Source organism: Parus major, chromosome 28 (genome assembly GCF_001522545.3).
Source record: "Parus major isolate Abel chromosome 28, Parus_major1.1, whole genome shotgun sequence".
NCBI classification, from domain to species: Eukaryota; Metazoa; Chordata; class Aves; order Passeriformes; family Paridae; genus Parus; species Parus major.
Genome location: NC_031797.1, coordinates 4687799 through 4704986, shown reverse-complemented (window position 1 = coordinate 4704986; position 17188 = coordinate 4687799). Strand labels below are relative to the sequence as shown.

The window sequence follows — 17188 nt, the reverse complement described above, 5'->3', positions numbered from 1 at the left end:
GGGCTGGTGACAAACGCTGCAGTGACTGGGGCTGCAGAGGTGGAGAGCACGAGCGGGGAGGAATCAAATCTGCAGCTCAGGGGCTTGGGCAATTTTCAGATCAACAACTTAGCTCTGATTCTCACCCATTTTCCAAGCGAGGAGTAAAAGAATAGTTTGGGTGGTGGGGATTTTTGTGCCTAACGGTGAGTCCCTTGTAGGCAGCTGGGAATTGCAGGAGCTCAGGAAAAGCCCCGTGCACAGACAGCTCAGCTCCCCCATCGCCCACACCGAGGCAACACAGGACCCCACAAAGGGATGCTGAGCAAGGACTCCAGATTCAGGGGTTTTTGGAGCACCATCCCTTCCTTCAGGATGGAAATAGAACCTTGTTTTTCTCCTCAGCTGCGCTCTCATCATGCAGCCTGCACCCATTTAAATGTATACGTGACATTAAGGTTTATTTGGGGCTTTTATTTTAGGAAATGAACTTGCATCAATAAAGTGTTCTTAAAAGCCCTGGATGTTTTTAGCTGTACCTTCAGAATTGACTTCTGCAAACTCTTCAGATATCGAGCGGAGGGGAGGAAGGAAGTCAGGGGCACAGTGAGCATTTATATTTTAGCCTGGAGCAAAGTTTGGGTTTTACCTTTCTCAGATGGAAGGCAGATCCCCCAGTGCCAGTTCCTCCAGTGGGACTTGCTTGATAACCTTTAGCTGTAACATTGCAAAGAAGACTCTGACCTCTAAATATAGATTTGGATATTTATAAATGCGGTGCTTTGTACACACAGCATTCGGTGGGACGTAAACAGCTCCTGCAAATTGTATTTACCTCCAGCATGGAAACAAATGCTTGATTGCATCACATGAGCTTGCTCAGTGCCTTTTATTTATATACTGCTGGCCACGCCAGGCAGGGAAGGGGAGAAGGCTTCCTTTTGTCTTTCGACCCCTAAAAGACCCTGGAGACTTCTCCCATTTGTCCTCCTGTCGAGCCCTGTGGGAGTCTGTTTGCATCTTATTTTATAGATTCTTGAGTATGAACAGATAAATACACACTCTTCAGAGTCACATGCTCTGCTTTTCTCAAGAAAACAGACGGCAACTTTATGATGTGAGTGATTTTATTTGAACACAGCTGTGGCCTTGTGATTTAAATATTTCAATAAATTTTAAACTAACTAGATGAGAGGAAACGGTGCAAGGAAAGCAGGTTAGAGCAAGGGAGGAGGATTCCCAGTGGGTGGGGGCAATGTGGGCTCCTTCCCTGGCTCTATTTCTATCAATCTCCTCCCATTCCTTGGTATTTTGGTCATCTCCAAGGAGCTGGGAAGTGCAGTCCACTGTTTCTAAGGGTTGTTTTCAGCTCTACCAGCTTTTGGTGATGCTCATTAGATGGGTTTTGCAAGGACAATTTCCCCTGTACAAAACAATTTAAAAGTCCACTTTTCAGGACTAAAAGGGTTTGCAGCATTGAAATATCTTTGTGGGATCAGGCTCTTAATCGTTCTCTGCTGGAGTTACTCCATATGTAAAATGGAAGTAAAGGCTGTTCTGAAAAAGGCCAAGAGGTTTAATTAAAGTGGTACCATTAAGAATAGCAGCAACAACACTACTATTAATTACAAATTGTGTTTATTAGCGTTTGTGACTGCCACTGATGATGTTTCCTTTTTGTCCTCAAGGTCCCCCTGTGTTCATTAAGAAGCCTGTGGACCAAATTGGTGTGTCAGGAGGGGTGGCCTCCTTCGTGTGCCAGGCCACCGGAGACCCAAAGCCAAGGGTCACCTGGAACAAGAAAGGGAAGAAAGTGAACTCTCAGAGGTTCGAGGTGAGAGATGTCCTTGAAATCTGGTGTCTCTGTGAAAAGAGAGACTGACACAAAGCAGCCCCTGCTCCTCTCCAGCCACTCTCAGACCCGATAATAAAGGGAAATTTGGGAGGGGAGGAGTTTTGACAGCAGGAGGAGTGAAATGCAAGCTCTTGGCCTTGTCAACAGCTGCGTTTGTTCCAAAGCAAGAGAGAACTTGGTTCAATTATGTTACTGAAGATTTTTATTTTATTTTGTTGGGTTTTTCCCTTCCTGGGATAAAACTTCCTGCTTTCCTAAGAAATCCCAACTAAGCTGGTGGTACTTCAGCTCTGTAAATTCACCCTTCATACTTTTGTACCCATCCATGGCTCAGCATTTTAATCCTGGGACAGTCTGGAGTAAACACTGCAATTGTTGGCAGCCAGACCCAAGCAATTGGCATTGTTTAGATAGAAATGAGAGCAGAGGAACAAGGACTGGGAGGTCATCCTGTGGAATTTGCTGTGGGACTCAGCCCTGCCAGGCAGCTGTGTGCTGGGAGGAGCTTTGTGGTGTCAGCTGCCCCTGCAGACGGAGGAACAAGGCAGGGGTTCATTTTTATTTTGTTTTCTTTGCTGTGTTTTGTCCTTCTCCCCAGTTGTGCTCTGAATGCCCACCCCACACCCTTTCACTGTTCTTTCCGAGCCTTTGAGGTGCCCAGGGGGGGTTGGTGGCTCCGTGTCCCCGGCAGGGTTTGGCTGTGACACCTCTGTCACCTGGAGCTCGGTGACGTTGGTGACGTGTGGGGCTGAGGGGCAGCAGTGGGTTTGTGTCTGGTGGCTCTTGAGAAGCAGCAGCCCAAGGACATTGACTGTGTGTGTTGTGTGTGTCTCTGTCCCCCAGACCATTGAGTTTGATGAGAGTGCAGGAGCTGTTCTGCGGATCCAGCCCCTCCGGACCCCCCGGGACGAGAACATTTACGAATGTGTTGCTCAGAACCCTCATGGGGAGGTCACTGTCCACGCCAAGCTCACCGTCCTCCGAGGTAAAGAACCTGCCCAGGGGGAAGGGGCCCTTCAGCTGCGTGGGGAAACTGTTAAAAATTCATGGCAAAGGCACCGAGTCCTCCTGGGTTTGGTTTGGTTTGTTCTCACCTGTCAGATCTGTTTGCTGTTCTCACCCCAGAGAGGTAAGAAACAGAGAGTAAGAAACAGAGCTAAAACTGGACCACTTGAGGTTTGACTGATGATGTGCTGGGGGTCCTTCCAACCTTAATTGTCCTACGACTCTTAGGATCTTCCTCCCCTCCAAAAATTCCTTCCCCAGCTTTATGAACAGCACCAAGAGCTCCCCGTTGTACACACAGAAATGTGGCTCCAGGAATTCTTCACTGAGGAATCACTTTAATGGGCTGGGGTTAAGGTGGTTATGGATCTGCCTGGGCTTTCACACATTCAGTAGCAATGCAAACGTTTCTCCTTGTGCAGGATACCTCTTGTGCCTTTCTGGGCTTCTCCCCTTTTCCCAGAGGTCCTTGGCTCTGTGCACTCTCCAAGAAAACAATTCCATTCTCCATTTTGTTCTTGTTCTTTTTCCCACTTGTCCCCGTTACAGAGGATGTTTACATGGATGCCTCCCTCATGTCATCTGTTTGAAATATGCTCCCTGAACTGGATGAGGGGGAGGGAACAATATGCTGCTGCTCTGGATGCCTCTGGATGTTTGCTGTTATTGCCCTGGAGATCCCTAAAATCACTGTGTGAAGCACTGAGTGGGGCTGGGTGCTAAAACCATTTTAGGGTTTGGAACACCCATCAGTGATGTTCTGTGTTCAAACCACAGGGCAGTGCAGGTGGTCCTGGTGGGAATGGGGTGGTGGATCACTGCCTGAGAGCTCCCAAGGGGAATTCATGGCTGTGGATGAAGCCATGGGTGTTTGAACAGCAGCAGCAGCAGTAAAAAGGCCTTCTCTCTGCAGTGAACAGGACTAAGAACAATTCTAGGAGCTCCAGGCAGGAGCCCCACAGGGCCAAGGGGTAGCTGTGCCTATGGACCAGTTGCTTTTCCTTCAGCAGTTCCAGTGTTCCCTGTGGGAGCAGCTTAAATCCTTTTGTTTGAGCAGGCAGCGAGCACATCCTTCATGGTGCAGAGCAGAATTGGTGTGTGACTCCCCAGTGTGCAGCAGGGAATGAACACCAGACATGAAGGGCACATGGCAAAGCCCCCAGCCTCCCTCTTTAGCTGGGAATATCCCTGCTGTGGGCTCTGTGCTGTCAGGATTTTGGCTGCCTGGGAGCGTGGGGGCCCGTGGTCCAGTCATGCCTGACAGATTTGTGTAGGTGACTTAGATGTGTGTGCAGCTCCTGTGCCTGGCTTGGCATTTAACCTTCTGTTGGAGGAACGTGGTGGGATGGAGCTGTCAGGAGCTGGGAACAGCGCTGTATGACAGGAGTGTGTCTAACTCTGGTTATCCCAGAGGGTGGGAGCCTTATTCTTCACACTTATTCCCATGAATTCCCTTGGAGCTGTGACAGCCTGGGAGAAGGGCCCCTGCAGTCATAGGCAAAGTTTGTACCCCTTGAATTTAGCTACAGGCAGTGGCAAGGGAGGGCTCTCCTCCCTCTGCCTTCCGTGGTTTTAATGCACTGGCCACCAAGAGTGAGCTGCAGTGTGGGATCTCTGCATCTCTGAGTCACCAAGGCTGGAATGACCTCCAGGGTCACCCAGTCCAGCCTGGGGTCCATCCCCACCTCCTCCCCCACCCAGAGCACTGAGGGCCATGTCCAGTTGTTCCTTGGGCACTTTCAGGGATGAGGACTCCAAACCTCCCTGGGCAGCCCCTGCCAGGGCCTGACCACCCTTCCATGGAGAAATTCCTCCTGATGTCCCACCTGAGCCTCCCCTGGCACAGCTTGAGGTGTTTCCATCCTTCATCACCCCTTAGCTCTCACACAGCAGAGTTTGTCTCCTCTTTGCCTGCCTTTTTAAGTGCTGGGAAAATTAAAAGCACCAAGCCAAATGCACTGATCTGCACAATGACAAAGTGAGCATGTTGGCATCTACTCCTCTCCTGTTCCTCCCCTCTTCTGCACTCACCCACTCTCCTGTTTGTCTTTTCTCTCCCTGCTCAGCCTCCTCCTCTGTCTCTGCTCTGCTTTGCAGAACTGATGCTGAGCAGAGAGAGGGGGCTGCTCCACAGCCTGGAGATGGATGGGAGCTGTCATTTGCAGAACCTGCTACCTTGGCACACTCAGGAGAGTGGAAACCTGGGCCCAGCTGCTGCAAACTGCACGGGGGGCTCTGGGGTAGCAGTGCAGCTGTGATCCCACACATACCTGGGGGTACCTTCCTGCATTGCAGCATTTCCCCAACACCAGTGCAGTCTCCCAGCAGCAAATAACACAGAAAACATTTCCTCTTTCAAAAGAGAAAACAATACATTCTTCCCTACTAGCTGCAGCTGCTGAAGGGATTGAGCAAAAACCCCTCTTGCTTGTGCAGATGATTACTCCTGGAGCAGACCCTGGTAGAAACCCACATGCCTTCACTTGAAAACAGGAAACTGCAGGAGAGGGAACCTTGGGGAGCTTCTGAGAAGCAGAGCTGTGATGGACACTGTTCAACTCACTCAGTCCCTTCACACCAGCTCTGCTGGCTTGTTTGTCCTTCCTGCTCTGCTTCTCCAGGGACCCCAGTTTGGTAGGGCTGGGGAGACTGGCTGTTCTTTCCACAGCTGGCTAGACAGAGTGCCTGCAAACCTGACTCCTGCAGGGCTCAGAGAAAGTGCATTTGGGAAGCATTTTCCAGTTGTTTTTGACTCCAGCTGCTGTTGTTTTTTGCTGTAACTTAGGTGGGAAGGAAGGTAGTTAACACAGACACCCCAGCCCCCAGTTGGTGTAGATTCTCTAAGCTGCTCACTCCCAAAAAAAGATATTTATGTCTATATCTGTATCTCTTGGGATAGATGTAGACAGACTCCCCATCCCTGGGAGGGTCCCAGGTCAGGTTGGACAGGACTTGGAGCAGCCTGGGACAGTGGAAGGTGTCCCTGCCATGGCAGGGGTGGAATGAGATGGGCTTTAAGGTCCCTTCCAAACCATCCTGGAATTTTATCTGTGTCTGCATTTATATTTCTATCATCTCTGTCTATATTATGATGAATATTATTACTTCCTGTGAACAGATTATCCTTTCCCTCCACACCTTTGGTAGCCTGAGGGGGATTCTGGGGCTGTGGAGGCTTTCCTGTGCTGCCAGAGCTGGGTGTGCTCAGGGGGCAGGGACCCTGCTCAGCCACGGGAGGCAGGAGCTGGGTCTCAAACAGGGACCAGACTGGCTCTGTCCTTTGCTCTGTGGGAGCTGGTGGAGGGAATTCTTGGGGGTCCTTAGTAAATGCAGCACAGAAACAAGAGATGAGTCCAGTGCAGTGCTGGGGGCAGAATCTGGTGCAGGGCTGTCTGTTCCTGGGATTGCTGCACTCCAGAGCACGGGGGAGAAGGGGCTCCCTCCTGGACTGTCACTGGGGCTGCCATGCACAGGCTTTCACAGCTTCTAGTGTTTCCCTCTTGGTTTCCTTTCATGAAGTATTCAGACATTTCCTTAACAATTCCAGCCTGAAATCTCCCTCACACACTTCCTACTCCAAAAGCACATCTGGTGTGGGAATGTGTAAAGTTCTAGCAAGATCCCTGTGGTTTGTTGGGTTTTTTTTGTAATTGTTGGCTTTAAATCACCAAAGGTAAACAAGAAGCAGCTCTGGATGCTGAGCAGAGTCCCACGGGAGCACATGGAAAGGGAAGCTGCCCCCTCTGAAATGTTACCTTGCCATTTGGAAAACTCCTGGCAGTCTTTCTTCAGACTTGACTTGTTTTGCTTTTCTTGTAGTGACCTGAAAATTGGGTGACATTGACAGCAGATTAATTCTGTAGCTTCTGAATAACATCAAAGTCATTTTAACTGCCTGTAGAAGGAGGGTACGTGGGGACACATTGGTGGAGGGAACACAGGCATTACCTGCACTGCTTTGGGGTGCAGCACACATATCTGAGGGCATTTACTGCCTGCAAACCCAGAAATTCTAATGACATTGTCAGGCTGTTCCTGTTTCCATAGTGAAATTTTCAGCTCCATGAGATGGAATCAACAGACAGAGCACATTACTGAGACTCCTCCCTGCATTAAAATGGGCTTTGGCTGGGCAGGGACAGAGCTGAGACACAGGTACAGACACTTGGGTGGAAATAACTTGTTGATGTCATTTCACAAGGCACAAAGTGCCAGGGTACCTGGGGAGAGGGCAGCTCAAGTGTTCATAAACATAATGAAAGGAACAGGGATGGGTTCAAGAGTGCTGGATTTTGATTTTGATCCTGATTAAAATCTGTGTCACTTGAGCTGCTCCATCTCTGGATGTTCCTGCTTCTTCCACCCTGAATGAGGACAGTTGACTGTAGAGACCAGCCAGCATCCACATCTCCAGAGCAGAGTGAAAAATCCCTCCTCCTGTTCCCTTCAGAGCATCCTGGAGGCTTTCTGCAGCGACTCCGTGGCACGGCTGCTCACGCTCACACCCTCCTCCTCTGAATTATTAAACAACTGTGTACACCCTGCGGGGAGAGGAGCAGCAGCAACACCCGCTTTATCTTCCTTAATCATCCTCATTTCCAGCACAGCTAATTAGCTAAACCCAGAGCTGCCACCTTCCAGAGTGCCAAGGGGACAGAGCAGCCCTGTCCCCTGGCTGGGGCTGGGGACCCTCGCCGTGTGTGGGCCCAGGCACATCCCTGGGCAGCATTTATTATAAATGACAGCTGAAGTGCTCCTCTCTCTTCCCCTGCCTCTCTCCATCTCTCCTCCCTGTTCTTTCTCAGCCTCCTTTGCTCAGAGAGGCCTTGAGGTGATCCAGCAGCTCAGGGGGCTGTGAGGAGCTGGGTCTGAGGCAGGGATGAACGAGGTGCTGGGATGCTCCTTTCTGTGGCACCTCAGGAAAAGCTTTGTCTGCGTCAGCCAGCACGATTCCAGCAGCAGCAGCTGCCCAGATGTGCCCTTGAAGCATCTCCAGCTTGTTCCTGGTTCTTTTGTTCCTGCAGTTGCCTGAGCTGCTTTCAGAAAGAGAATTCACAACCTGAACCATTCCTGGTTTATCCGGGACAGGGCTGGGGTGGGGAGGGTGGCAGGGCAGGCGTGTGCCAGTCTTGTGGGGATTGCAATGAGCTTGTAATTGCTTCCTTACAGGGAACCCAGCTGCTGGGGATGGAGGAGTTTGACTTCCCTGGCAGGAAGGAAATCTGAGCACTTGGAGCAGTCTGTGATGTGCAGAGATGCTTCCTCTGCTCAGCTGATCCTCAAATCTGATCACGCCTCTCGTCGCAGTTGTTTTAATTAAACTCAGAGGAATTCTGCACATTGTGCTGCAAGATTAACATTTTTGTTTAATTAGAAACACTTGGTAATAATGGTTGTAGCCGGCCTCCCCCAGCACACACACACACACACACACACACATGTGCACACACATCCCAGCAGGCTCAGGTTATTCCCTCTGTGGATTAATTGCCTGATGGAAGGAAGGGGCAGGGCTGGAGGCAGGTGGAGCAGCATCACCAGGGAGCAGGATAAAAGCAGGGATCAATAGTGATGTCATCTGCAGCCAATGCGGCTCTGGCTCCTCACCCTCCCACTGCTGAGAGAGGAGGGGAGGGAGGACCATTAAAGCCTGGCTGAAAGCTCTGCACAGGCACAGCAATTCCCAGAGCCCCTGTGCTGGCCTGACATCACTCCTGGGGGCCTGGGGTGCTGCAGGAATACAGGGCCTGGGGGGTCCTGCAGTGCCCCAGCACAGCCCAGGGAGCTCAGAGGGCTGGAGCAGTCTCTAGTTAAAGATGTGTGTGAACAGCTCCAATTTACAGTACAAAATTCTGTTTTAGAGATGCTTCAGATGCACCAAAATGGCTTTAACCTGAAAGATCCCAGGAAGAAATTCCTCCCTGGGAGGGGGTGAGGCCCTGGCACAGGTGCCCAGAGCAGCTGGGGCTGTCCCTGGATCCCTGCAGTGCCCAAGGCCAGGCTGGACACTGGGGCTGGAGCTCCTGGGACAGGGGAAGGTGTCCTTGCCATGGCTGGGGTGGAACTGGGTGGGCTCTGAGGTCCCTTCCAGCCTTAACCATCCTGGGATTCTGAAGAAGCAGCCACCACACCAAGTATTTCTCCCTTGTCCTGCTGTCTCTGGGTTCTGCCATTTGTATTTGGCTCCATTCCCCTTTACCCATGGTGTGCCAGCCTTAGGAAACGAGCTCTGGGTGTGTTTGCAGGACGGCTCCCAGCCAAGGCCAGCCCCATCTCAGTGCCACTGTCAGAGCTCCCATCAGTGTCAGTGGGGGGCTGCTTGTGATGGATGTTCCTTTTTTAACAATCCCACCTTTTTTTAATTCCCTGCATTATTTCCCTGCTGTTCCCTCACCTGCTTTTGGGATGGATTCCATGCCACAGACTCCCAAGGCTGTGATTCCCTGACACGGCTCATTGGAGATGGCAGAGGATCCCTCCCAGATCCCACCCTGGATGCTGCTGGCATCCTCCTTCCAAGCTGCCCTCCCCCAGACACCTCCCTGGGGCTTGTTCTGTGGCAGGCAGCTCTCCCCATCCCACGGGAGCGAGGGGCTGTGTCAGATGTTATTGGGGAAGCGCTGGGGTTTTGTAGGAGTTACCACAAATTAGTCAGCATTGTTGGGATTGCCCTCCTCACCCTCATTAGTGAAGGCAAAAGCAGGATTGAGAGGAAGAGGAAGCTCAGTTGAAGCTCAGCTGAGCCTCTCTGCTGGGTGCTGGTGCCACTGTTCTTGGAGGGCAGCAGCACTCGGAATTAATAAATCTAGAAATCACAGCCTGGCTGACAGCACTTGGCATATTGTTGTTGTTGTGTCCCCTCTGGTCACTGCTGCTGAAGGAGGAGATTTTCCTCTCCTTTCTCTCCCAGTCCCACTGTGTTTGACAGCCCTTTCCACGTGGGTTCTTCCATTATTTCTCTTGTGCAGTGTGTTTTGTACTGTGAGCTCTGGAGGGGGAAGGTGAGCCCTTCCTTTTACCTGTGACTGCTGAGAGTGTTCTGTGCAGGGATCTCACACAGCCTCTGCAAACCCACCAGTGCCAGCCCCTGACCTGGCACAGCTCCCATGGAGAAACTCTGACTCGAGCACAAACTGTGGGGAGCAGGAGAGGGAGCTGGGGGGCTCAGCCTGGAGGAAAGGGCCTCGGGAGGGAGCTTCTCACTCCTGCAGCTCCCTGGCAGCTGTGGGCTGGTCTCTGCTCCCACGTGATGGCACAAGGGGAAATGGCCTCAAGTTGCTCCAAATTGTTCAGGTTGGATAGCAGGAAAAATTTCTTCACTAAAAGAGTGAATAATCATAGAACAGCCTGCTTGGTGGAGTCACCATCCCTGGACATGTTCAAAAAGTGATTTGATGTGGCACTCGAGGACATGGTTTAATGGGCAGGTGGACTGGGGATCTGGGAGGTGCTTTCCAACCTTAATGATTCTCTAATTCTATTCTGCTATCCCACAAAGGGTTTTAAAAGATTGCATTTGAATGTAGAATCTTGGGCCATTGAAACAGTCACACCAAATGGACAAGCTGGTGAATCTTCCTGAGTCACGTGTTTTCCATCTTGGAGCACTCGGTGTCTGAACTTGCATTGCACAGGGCAGTGTCTGCCTGATGCTTTCCTCGGGGTGTTCCACGGAGCCCTGGCCCCTGCTGAAGCCTTTCCCTTTGTTCTCCACCCCCAGAGGACCAGTTACCTCCTGGCTTCCCCAACATTGACATGGGGCCGCAGCTGAAGGTGGTGGAGCGGACGCGGACGGCCACGATGCTGTGTGCGGCCAGCGGGAACCCCGACCCCGAGATCACCTGGTTCAAGGATTTCCTGCCCGTGGACCCCAGCGCCAGCAACGGCAGGATAAAACAGCTGAGATCAGGTAAGGGCTGGGGCTGAGACTGGAGGAGTTGAGAGCAAATAGAGACACGAGGAGACTGCTCAGAGGGGCCTGGAGCAGAGGAGAGGGCTGATAGATGCAGGCTCCACTGCTGTGGATTGGGGCATTCGAGTTTTCTTGGTTTTTACACCAAGAGCAGTTGGAGTTTCCACTTTTAGCCCTCCTGGTCTTCTCTGCTGCTCAGTTGACATGAAGGGAATGACAACAGGGAAGCTGGCACCCAGCCAGACAAGTTCCCTGGACCACGGTACTCTTGAGCTCGGGGAGACTCCAGGGATGGGGGCTGAGGGTTTGTTCCTCAGAGCAAGAACTGGAAGGAAGAACCACCCTGGCAGTCACGTCTTCCTAGGCCACACACACCTGCTGCAGGCTCCGTGCTCAGGCAGCCTCTTGCTGTCAAGCACGATGGTGAAATCAGAGCCTGTCAAAGCTGGTGTTGAAGAACAGCTCGTGCAGGATGTCCCCAGCATCACATCCCTGCAGCCATCGCTGGAGAGCACTTGGAATGTTCTGGAGTGACCCCTCGCTGCCTCTGCCCATGGAGTCCATCTCCACCAACAGATGTACCCCAGCTCCGTGGCTCTTGTCAGTTTTCCATATTTCCCCATCTGCTTGTCCATCTGTCTCTCTTGTTTGTTTTCTGTTTGCTGTTTTGTGTGTGTGGCAACGTGACATCTCTTAATATTCACGTTTCAGGAGCTGGTTTTGTACTTGTTAAATCTGCCAGTTCTCTGTGTGAGAGTCTGTGCAAGGAGGGCATAGGTGGATTTATTGCTGAGTACTGCTGATAAAATACTTCCATTGATAGCTGCAAAAATGAAACAAGTTTTGCAAGTTCTACCTTTTGACAAAAACTAACCCAAGAAATAATCCTTTTCACAAACTACTGGGGCTGACTGCTTTGACCCAGCCTAGAGGAAAGGTGTCCATGGTTCATTTTTCAGCATTCTTTGGCAAAAGAAAGGCATTGTTGTAAGCAGAGGGAAAGCAGAGGCTTTGGTGAGGCAGCTGGAGTTGATTTGTTCATATGAGACCTTTCACAAGTTCTCCAGTGAAGTGATCAGCAACTGCTCCTGCCCAGATCTCTGCTGGCCCTGGAGAAATCACTTCTGACTCTGTCCTGCTGGATCTGGACAGCAAGGCATGGAAACACCTGGTTTTTCTCTTGCTCGATGATTCTACATAAAAGTTTTTAGTTCTGTGGGCCACCAGTGGAAAAGCTCCAGCATAGCTCCAGTTTAATGTAGCTTTTACACACCTGCATAAATGCCTCCTTGTTCAGTGAAGCAAAGTTACAAGCAGATCCTTAAACTGCTTTGTTGAATTAGAATGGCTTGTTGAATCCCACGAACGCAGATGAGATTGACCTCCCTGTTTTATCATAACAGCTGAGGCAAATGCAAATAAAAAAAATCACTCAGCATAAATAATGAGAAGTAAACTAGAATTATATCATGCTCTGTGACCATGATCTGAAGTGTGAGTAATGCACAGGCAGATTATTTTTAATACATTCATCATCTTGCTAGAATGCCTTTACTCTTTAGCTCAGTTTGATCTGGTGTTTTCCTTGAAGCCACCTGAGTGCTTCCTTTTTATTCCAGTGAATTTATTAACCTCAGAGTGAACCCTTGACCCTTCTGATAAATAGAAGATACCTGCTGAGATTTAATCTCATTTACAGCTGCTTTAAATTAGTAAACTGGTAGAATCCTCAAGCATCCCTGTTGTCTTCAGGGCACAAACCTGTAGCCTGTGTGTCAGGGAGTGCAGATCCTTGGGCAGTCAGGACTTCCCAGTTCTCCAATTTCATCTCCTTTCGTGGCCTTCCAAACCTTGCATGTTCTGCAAAGGTGCAAAATATTAACATTAGGATCCTCAGTGTGTAGTGTGCCAGCACTTGTGTCTGTGGAAGGGTCTGGAGGCCCAGGCAGCTCGAGTTGGGATTGTGAGCGAGGCCTGTTTGAGTTGCTAAGGTCAGATCTTAATTTCATACATTCATCTTTCCAGAAAGCAGGCTGTGCTGTGAAGGGTGGCACCAGCACACATCAGGGCACTGGGGCTGCTCCAGGACACTGCTGAGGGGCTCAGGGTCTCCAGGGGGACCCCAGCAGGATCCCTGGGGAGCTCAGCCAGCCAGCAGGGAGGAGCAGCTACATCACAGCTGCACTTTGTGCTAACAGGTTTAGGAAGATCCAGGAAGAAATTCTCCCTGTGAGGGTGCCCAGAGCACCCCTGGATCCCTGTGAGTGCCCAGGCTGGACACTGGGAGCAGCAGGAGGGGACAGACACCCAGCTTTCCCCTGGCCATGAAGCCATCAGGATAACAGCCCTGCTGCTGGGGGACAGGGGGTGTTCACAACTGCATTTTGATCAATATGTGAGTTAGTGGCAAATACACAAACGAGCTCATTAAAAGGAGCAAGTGAAATGTCAGACAAGGAGCTCTGTGAGGCCAGGTTCTGGGCCTGGATTTGGTTCTCATTTGTGTTAAATCTGAATGTTTGGCTGGCAATATAAACAGACCTCCGAGAGCATGGTCATTATATTCCCATCATCCCAGGAACCCATTTGGAATGTGGGTCTTCACTCTAATCAAGGCAGGGCTGATACATCATTAACCACAGTGCTTTTTCTCTATGGGATGTTTCTGCTTCCCCTTTCTGGCTCCAGATAATATTGATAAAATTTCCAGATAAAGTTTCCAAGCAGTTGGAAATCTCTTAATGCCTGGGGGTTTGGGCAGAGTGCAGAGCTGTCAGGCAGAGGAGAATGGGAAGAAGCTCTGTCTGGGCTCCTGCTTCCCTTAGACATCATGAACACCTCAGCCTTAGAGATCCAGCCTGGACAGGAGTTTAAGTGGCCTTGGAAAAATGGATTTTTCTGCTTATCATGGGACGTTTAAAGCAGAAGGCAAAGCCAGTGTCCTCTGCTCAGCTGCCATCTAGGGGGAACACAGGAGGCAGCCTTCAGCCACCTTCCTCAGCACTCAAACACTAAAACCTTTTGTGTCTTGTGTGTGTCTTCTGTTTTCTAAATAACTGGCTATAACAAGCTTTTCTTTTCTTTTTTTTTCACTTTTTATTTAACACTCAGAGACCTTTGGTAAGTTCATTACATTTAAAAAAAAATTTCAAATCAAACCAAAAAACCCCAAACCTGCTAATGTGCAGATTTGTAACCCTTGCCCTTTAAACTAATTCCTTTGTAACTGCTTCTTGAGAGGCATGCTCTGCATTTCTTCTACTAACTCTTTCAGTAGGGATGTTCTGCCCTCTAAATTAATTTCTGCAGGGGCATTGCAGGCTACAAAAAAAAAAGAATAGTAATAATAATTCTAATTAATTTATCTGTATAAAGAGATAACAGCTAAATATGAACCTCCTAACATTGGATAGATTTTTTTTTTTTTGTATCTTAGCAACAGTTGTCCTGGAATTCCCCAATTACACAATAGCTTGTACCCTGGAACTGTGGTAATTGTGTTCACACCTGCAGGAGGCCTTGGAGTTTCACATCTAACAGAGTTATTGGCATTTTGAGGAGGGAGAATTGGGGGTGCAGCATTTCCAAACTGAGGCTGTAAATCACAGGCTGGTGGCTGTGGGGAAGGGTTGAGGAAGGGAAGAGCCCCTGCAGGACCTTCCCCAGAGCTGCTGTTCCCATGGGGGCCAAGTCCCCCCTGTCCCCTCCATTCCCCCTGTCCCCTCCATTCCCCCTGTTCCCCCTGTTCCCCTGTCCCCTCCATTCCCCTCCATTCCCCCTGTCCCCCCCATTCCCCTCCATTCCCCCTGTTCCCCATTCCTGGGATGTCAGGCTGTAGCTGCCCTCCAGGATCCAGCCTGGCAGAGCTGCAGAGACCCCGAGGGTTTCCTGCTTGTCTGGAGCAGAAAGCTGCTCCAGCCCTGGGGAGAGCAGCTCAGCACACACATGTTCCCACACGTGGCCTGACAGAAGGTGGGGATGTGTTTTCTGTCATTGCCATGGCAATGGTGACTGTCCTCCTCCTCCTCCTCCTCCTCCTCCTCCTCCTCCTCCTCCTCCCCCAGAATCCGTGGGCAGCTCGGGGAAAGGATGGTGGGAGAGCAGACCCCATCCTCAGTGACAGAGGGGGACACCTGCACAGGGAATTCTGCCTGGCACCATCTTGGGCCTTTATAATCCACAGGCAAGGCCTTTAAGCTGCCTTTTGCCTCTGCTGCTAAACCCCAGGCTGGCCATCTGGGCTCACACAGCCTCAAAATTTGCCCTAAATAGGCAGATCTGGAGATCCAGAGAGGCTGTGCAAGGCAGTGTGAGAAGTCTGCACGTAGCATCCCAAACCAGCTTTCCACTCCAAAAGTCAGCATCCAGTGTGAGCTCTTCCTGCAAAGCTGTGTCCCCACTGTGCCCTAGGTCCTGGCAGCCTTGTGCACGTGCTCCTGCCCTGTGTAGGATGCCAGGCAAGCCAAGTATTGGCTGCAGGACCCTCCCCTGTGCCCCCACGACCCCGTATCAATCCCCCCAGGACCTGTCAGAGCTGCTCAGAATAATTAATTAATAAATAATTCTCCCCTTCCAGCCCCCTCCTGCTGCCCCTGTGTTGAACATGGAGCTGGTTAGATGTGAAACTCCAACAGTGGAAAATCTCCCATCTGTGTCTGTGCCCCCAGCCAAAGTGCTGCTCGAGCTCGTTTGACTCCAATTCTGGTGTGGGGCATCATCTGTGCAGCCCCTCCCCGTGTGCCAGAGCTGGAGCTGGGCAGCCCAGGCTGGCCCTGCCACCTCTCACAGAGCCCTGGCCCCCGGGCAAGCTGTGCCCAGAGCTGCTGTGCCCCTTCCAGGGCAGGGCTGCTGCTCACAGGAGCCCCAGGTGACAAACCTGCAGTGACACAGGAGGCTGCTCTGCTGCTGTTGTGTCTGGGCTTGCACAGCTCTAACTTCAGCACCTTTCTGCTGTCAATTAGAGTGAACTTTCACAGGAAACTGCCAGGCTTAGCCAAGGCCAGAGAAGCTTTTGAGCCACGGGTGATGTTGGGATCTCTTCCCCTCCTCTACCCTCTTCCCATTAGCCTTGTTCCATATTGGTGCCACAGATGGCAGATTTTCACTCCAATTTTGAGACAGAAGGATGTATCAGAGGCTGTTTATATTTCCACTGAGTTGATCTATGACCTTTTTGCTGCTTTCTCTCTCTCTCTCTTGCTTTTTCAACCTTCCTGCCACCTCCTGGGTGGTGATCTACCCGAGCCCATGCTCCCCCACCTCTTCCAAGCGCTGTCTCTCCAACTTTTGTCCTGAGAGCTAACAACCTGCTTCATTAACCTTAGCTAGTTCCTAACCCTAACTAGATGCTAACTTTTCTCTAGCTAATAACCTAACCTCATAACTAGAAGCTGAGTCTAACTAGAGTCTAATCCCTAACACTATAATGCCTCTGTTGCCTTAGCTCCTTTGAAAAATAAAGGTGAACTCTAATTAGTATCTCTGTATTTTTACCTTCTATCCTGAGAATGGAGGATTGAACCGCAGCAGAAGGATGAGCAGGGCTGAAGGATAAGGAGGGAAGGGGGTTTTGGTTAAGGCAGAAGACTGGCACGGAGGAGGCTTTGACTCCTGTTCTTGCCTGTGCCACAGTCTTCCCTCCCTGGCTTTGGGCAAGTTGCTTCACCTCTGCCTCAGTTTCCCCATGTGTAAAGCAGGATGATGACTGTGCTGTTCCTCCCCAGGGGAGAGGAGAGGGTGAGAGGCTGATATTTGTCATTTGATGTGCTCCACAGCCCTGGCTGGGAGTGCTGCAGGGTGGCAGCAGTGTCACCATTGCAGAGGAGCTCGTGCATCTCTCCCTAGGGAGAGGCAAAACTTGGCACTGCGGGATCTGCCCTGTTCTCAGGATTGGGGTAAAAACCCACCAGCTGAACCCCCTTCTTTGATAAGTTTTGAATGCCACTGTGAGCAAAAGGACCTGCCGTGTTTTCAAAGGAAGATGGTTTGGTTGCAGCCCCAGGAGGTCAGATGGGGGACAGGGGTTTTACCCTGACTGTCACTCCCTGCCCCCTGCCCGAGGCTGGGCACTGAGGGACAACAGGAGGGGCTTGGAATAAAATACCCCAGGCAGCAGGGAAGTGCAGCAGGGCTCTTCTCTCCACACAGCCCCTCCTCGCTGGCATCAGGGCGGCTCCAGAGCCGCTGCAGGAGGTACCAGGGAGCCCTGTCACCTCTGCAGTGCCCAGATCTGCCTCAGTCCCTGTGCAGAGCCCGAGGGATGCCAGAGGTGCTGAGCAGGGCACGCTCTGAGCTCTCCCACGTCTGAGCCGAGAGCTGCCGTGGGGAGCTGGGGATTTACAAGGCAAGGTGGGGTCAGACCTGCAGCTCAGTGCAGTGCCAGGCACCGTGTGTCCCCATCCCTGTCCCTGCCCTGTCCCAGCCCATCCCTGTCCCCA

General features: G+C 51.1%; 1 protein-coding gene across 13 annotated transcripts in view; it reads left to right on the top strand.

The window, feature by feature from the left end:
• Window positions 1-17188, top strand: part of PTPRS (protein tyrosine phosphatase receptor type S) — a 90398-nt gene that overhangs the window by 13312 nt on the left and 59898 nt on the right. For 7 of the 13 annotated variants that reach the window (XM_015651584.2, XM_015651586.2, XM_015651589.2 and 4 more), the window contains exons 2-5: window positions 1668-1813; window positions 2678-2819; window positions 10560-10748; window positions 13863-13871. In XM_015651584.2, coding sequence (XP_015507070.1) covers window positions 1668-1813; window positions 2678-2819; window positions 10560-10748; window positions 13863-13871 — 486 coding nt within the window. The remainder of the gene's footprint in view (window positions 1-1667; window positions 1814-2677; window positions 2820-10559; window positions 10749-13862; window positions 13872-17188) is intronic. The other 6 variants (XM_015651590.2, XM_015651588.2, XM_015651585.2 and 3 more) reach the window with 1 other exon arrangement.